Genomic DNA, 4,041 nt, shown 5'->3' with positions numbered 1-4,041 from the left:
AACCCTTTAGTGGTCTGGGTTGGACCCCAGAGCCTCCCAGTATTGTTGTCCCTTTTCAACCTGCTAGGCAAAGTTTAGAGCCCTGTGGATGTGCCAGCTGGGGATAGAAATTAGTGGTAGGTATTTCTTTGATGCAGTTTTGTTTCTTTACAAAGAATGTGTAAAGTCCTGTCTCTGAATACAGAGGGAATCAAATAGCAGGAAACAGCTGCTTTTGCTCACCAGCAGCACCAAGAGCAGCCTTTTCACCCTGCATCTCAATCCAAAAAACCTCTCCCCAGATTTCTTCCAGGGTCAGGCACATGCTTTCAGCTGCTCCTTCAGCCTGTCTCTCTCACTCAGGCCTGGTCTACACTACAGAGTTTTGTCGACAAACGTTGTAGACATTCAAAAAGCAGTATAATAAAAATCGGTATTGCATGTTCACACTCACTCCGTCAGCAGAATGCGTCCACACTTGGGGTACTAGCATTGACAGTGTGAGTAGTGCACTGTGGGTACCTATCCCACAGTCCAGCTTGACACCTTCTGCCACTAGAGTCTTGTGGGAAGGCGGAGCAGATCATGGCACATCTTGGGACCAGGCTCAACGTCCCATGATTCATTGCTTTCTGTCCCAGCATTCCATGGGCTTCCGGCTTTCTTTCACAGCATTTTTCAATGGCCCTTGTTTGCTATGCACCCCAGCATCTTTGTGAGAAGGGATGGATCCCGCACTGCTCTATAACTGTCATGATGACATTGCGGATGGCAGTGCAGTTAATTGCGAAATTCCTAACGGAAGAAGACTCCCAATTGCCTGACATGCTGTGTGACATGGATAGGAGCAACTTTAGATTGCTTTTGGCATTCACAGAACAGCTGCAGAGGGTGGACCATTGCTTTTGGGCGTGGGAAACAAGCACTGAATGGTGGGATCATATCGTCATGCAGGTGTGGGATGACAAGCAGTGGCTACAGAACTTTTGGATGCAAAAAGTCACCTTCCTGGAGCTGTGTGCAGCGCTTGCCCCAGCACTGCAGCACAAGGACACCAGAATGAGAGCTGCCCTATCGGTAGAGAAGTGTGTGGCAATCGCTGTGTAGAAGCTGGCAACTCCAGACTGCTACTGGTCGGTCGCAAATCAATTTGGAGTTAGGAGGTTGACTGTTAGGGCTGTGTTAATGCAAGTGTGCAGGGCAATTAGTCACATCCTGCTACGAAGGACTATGACTCTGGGAAATGTGCGTGAAATAGTGGACAGCTTTGTAGAAATGGGTTTCCCTAACTGGAGGGGTGATAGATGGCACACAATTTCCAATTTTGGCACTAGACCACCTTGCGACGGAGTACATCAATAGGAAGGGGTACTTCCCCAAGGTGTCGCAGGCACTTGTCTATCACCATGGGCGTTTTACTGACATCAACGTGGGGTGGTCTGGGAAGGTGCATGATGGAGAAAGCTACAAGCTGGGACTTCCAGACCAGAAGATTACAGTGGGGGATGTTGAAATGCCCATAGTGATCCTGGGAGACCCAGCGTACCCCTTACAGCCATGGCTCATGAAACCTTACACAGGAAACCTGGACAGCAGTAAGGACCGGTTCAACAACACGCTGAGTAGGTGCTGGATGACCGTGGAATGTGCCTTTGGCAGTTGAAAGGCACCCCTGCGATACCTTTATGGCACGTTAGGTAGATACCTAAGTAGATACCTTCAACGAGGATAATATTCCCATGGTCATAGCCTCATGTTGTATGTTGCATAATCTTTCTGAAGCTAAGGGTGAAAGGTTTGCTCAGGGGTGGAGTGTTGAGGCACACAGCTTGGCTGCTGATTTTGAGCAGCCAGATACCAGGGCTGTCAGAGGAGCCCAGAGGGGGGCAATTCGAATAAGGGAGGCTTTGAGGCAACACTTTGGAAATGAGAACTAGTAACGGATATCTCTGTGATTGGTGCTGCAATTTTACATTACAGGTAGTTTTCTTAGGAAGCAATGATGATATTTGGGGCCTTACATTCCCGTAAGCTAATGATTAAACTGCCTGTGCATGTACTGGTAGTGCCTGCTATCTCAATTTGTAGGAAACAGATAAAGATAAGTTACCATTCAAAAACTTTGCTTGTATTGCACAAGAACCCCCCCCCCCCCACACACACACACACACACGCTTGATGGGAAAGGAGGTACCAGGGAAGGGCAGACTTTCAGAGCTGTGTGTAGGTCCAGCTATCATTTTGAAAGTTATACAAGGGGGTGGAGTGAAGGGGAAACCGAGAAGGCCCGGAAAAGGGACAGGACTGTGTGGGCAGAGTTTGGAGGGGGCATGGAAAAGAGTTCTGAATGTGCTGCAGGAGAGGGCGGGCACGGATCTGCTCAGTCTGCAGAATTATTAAGGACTTCAGCATCTGTTTGCTCCTCCGTGACTTTAATCATCCATTCAGTAGCGTCCTTAACAAACTCCTGATTTTCTTTTCTGTCCTGCCTTTTGGCTTCCCTCCACTCCTTGTGTTCCCTTTTCTCTGCATTGGAGAAGTGCAGTCCCTTCCGGAACATGTCTTCTTTGGTCTGTCTTTGGCACTTTCTTATCTGGCGGAGATGCACGACCGGTGTGTGGGGGGTGTTCCTCAAGGCCACATCTACCGAAACACAAGGAACAATGCACAGAAGCATGGTTGTTAAGTTCATGCACAGCACTGAAACATTTCAGTAAAATACACCTTTTGTAACATAACAATCACTGACCCTTGGCAAGCACACATCTCTGCGAACACCCAAAGCATGGTGAGTGTTGGGAGGGGTGAGGGGGCACTCTACATGGGGAAAAGAGCACTCTGCAAGGGTTGCAGTGCATCTGACTAGGGAAAAAGTTCTAACATTCTCCTACACTTTTCCACAGGTGGGTGTCATTGTGGCAGATATCTCACTGCTGGGGGTAAGCAGAGAAGTGAAAGTACATGTACTACACGATTGTGGCTTCCGCACTGGTCCCTATGCTGCCTGCCTGTGTGCCACTTTGGTCCCTGCACAAGTGATTGCCAAATGGCGCAGGAAAGTTTCCTACAATGGAGGAAGGAACAAAGCTGCTCTGCCATGGAACCTTCCGCAGAGGATTACCGAGTACCTCCAGGAAACTTTTCTAGGGATCTCTCTGGAGGATTCCTGTGAGATCTCGGCATGAATCAACACCTTGTTCCACCGTACTGATTAGCTACACAGGGCAATGTCCAGCACACAGAAACACAGCCAACCTTGTACATTTCTATACCCTGAACCCACCTCTGCACTACACAACCCACAGCCACTTACCAGGCGTCTCCTCTCCTGCTTCTTGCTCGCCGGAGAGCAACTGCTGAGACTGGCTAGACACCTCTGGATTGGTGAACAGTTCCTGGCTGCCTGCCCCACCGGGCGACCCGGATGGGAGCTCCACATCGTTGTCTAACTCCACCTCTTCATCAATGACTTCGTCCTCTGGGTTAGGTCCTCTTTCTGCCACCTCACGGCCCGCCGAAGTATCCATGGGGCTCTTGGTGGTGGAGGTGGGGTTGCCACTGAGAATAGCATCCAGCTCTTTATAGAACCAGCAGGTCTTAGGTGCAGCACTGGAGCGACAGTTTGCCTCCCTTGCCTTATGGTACGCCTGCCTCAGCGCCTTTATCTTCGCTCTGCACTGCAGCATGTCCCGACCATAGTCCTTTTCGCACAAGCCTCAAGAAATCTGCCCCTAGATATCAAAATTCCTATGGCTCAAGCGCAGCTGGGGCTGCACAGCCTCCTTTCCCCATATACTGAGCAGATCCAGTATTTCTGTCCTGGTCCAAGCGAGAGAGCGTTTGCTGCAATACCCTGCCATGGTCACCCAGGAAGATGCAATGAGACCTCTCCATGCTGAGCAAACAGGAAATGGAATTTCAAAAATTCCCAGGGCCTCTAAGGGGGAGGGGAGGATGGTTGTTTACCTGGCTGCAGGGCAGTAGAATTCAAACTGCTGAACAGAGCGGTCACGATGGGCATTGTGGGACACCTCCTGAAAGCCAATTGAAGTGCTAAAATCA

General features: G+C 49.7%; 1 protein-coding gene across 1 annotated transcript; it reads right to left on the bottom strand.

The window, feature by feature from the left end:
- Positions 1 to 2,238: 2,238 nt before the first annotated feature.
- Positions 2,239 to 3,803, bottom strand: LOC122172560 (uncharacterized). Its single transcript, XM_042844157.2, has 2 exons — positions 3,293 to 3,803; positions 2,239 to 2,622 (listed from the first exon to the last, which is right to left on the bottom strand). Exons 1-2 carry the CDS (start codon positions 3,663 to 3,665, stop codon positions 2,360 to 2,362), a joined length of 636 nt encoding a protein of 211 aa, XP_042700091.2. The 5' UTR covers positions 3,666 to 3,803; the 3' UTR covers positions 2,239 to 2,359.
- Between the last annotated feature and the right edge of the window lie 238 nt (positions 3,804 to 4,041).

Source organism: Chrysemys picta, chromosome 1, assembly GCF_011386835.1.
Source record: "Chrysemys picta bellii isolate R12L10 chromosome 1, ASM1138683v2, whole genome shotgun sequence".
Classification (NCBI taxonomy): Eukaryota; Metazoa; Chordata; order Testudines; family Emydidae; genus Chrysemys; species Chrysemys picta.
Note: the sequence above shows the minus strand (reverse complement) of the source record. Positions and strands in the feature narration are given on the sequence as shown.

What these genes read in the sequence shown, in the direction of transcription:
- LOC122172560 (XM_042844157.2), bottom strand. Translation starts at nt 3,665, where the DNA reads ATGCTGCAGTGCAGAGCGAAGATAAAGGCGCTGAGGCAGGCGTACCAT. An exon ending in AGCAGGAGAGGAGACGCCTG is followed by an intron (nt 2,623 to 3,292) that starts GTAAGTGGCTGT and finishes GTGTTTCGGTAG; the next exon opens with ATGTGGCCTTGAGGAACACC.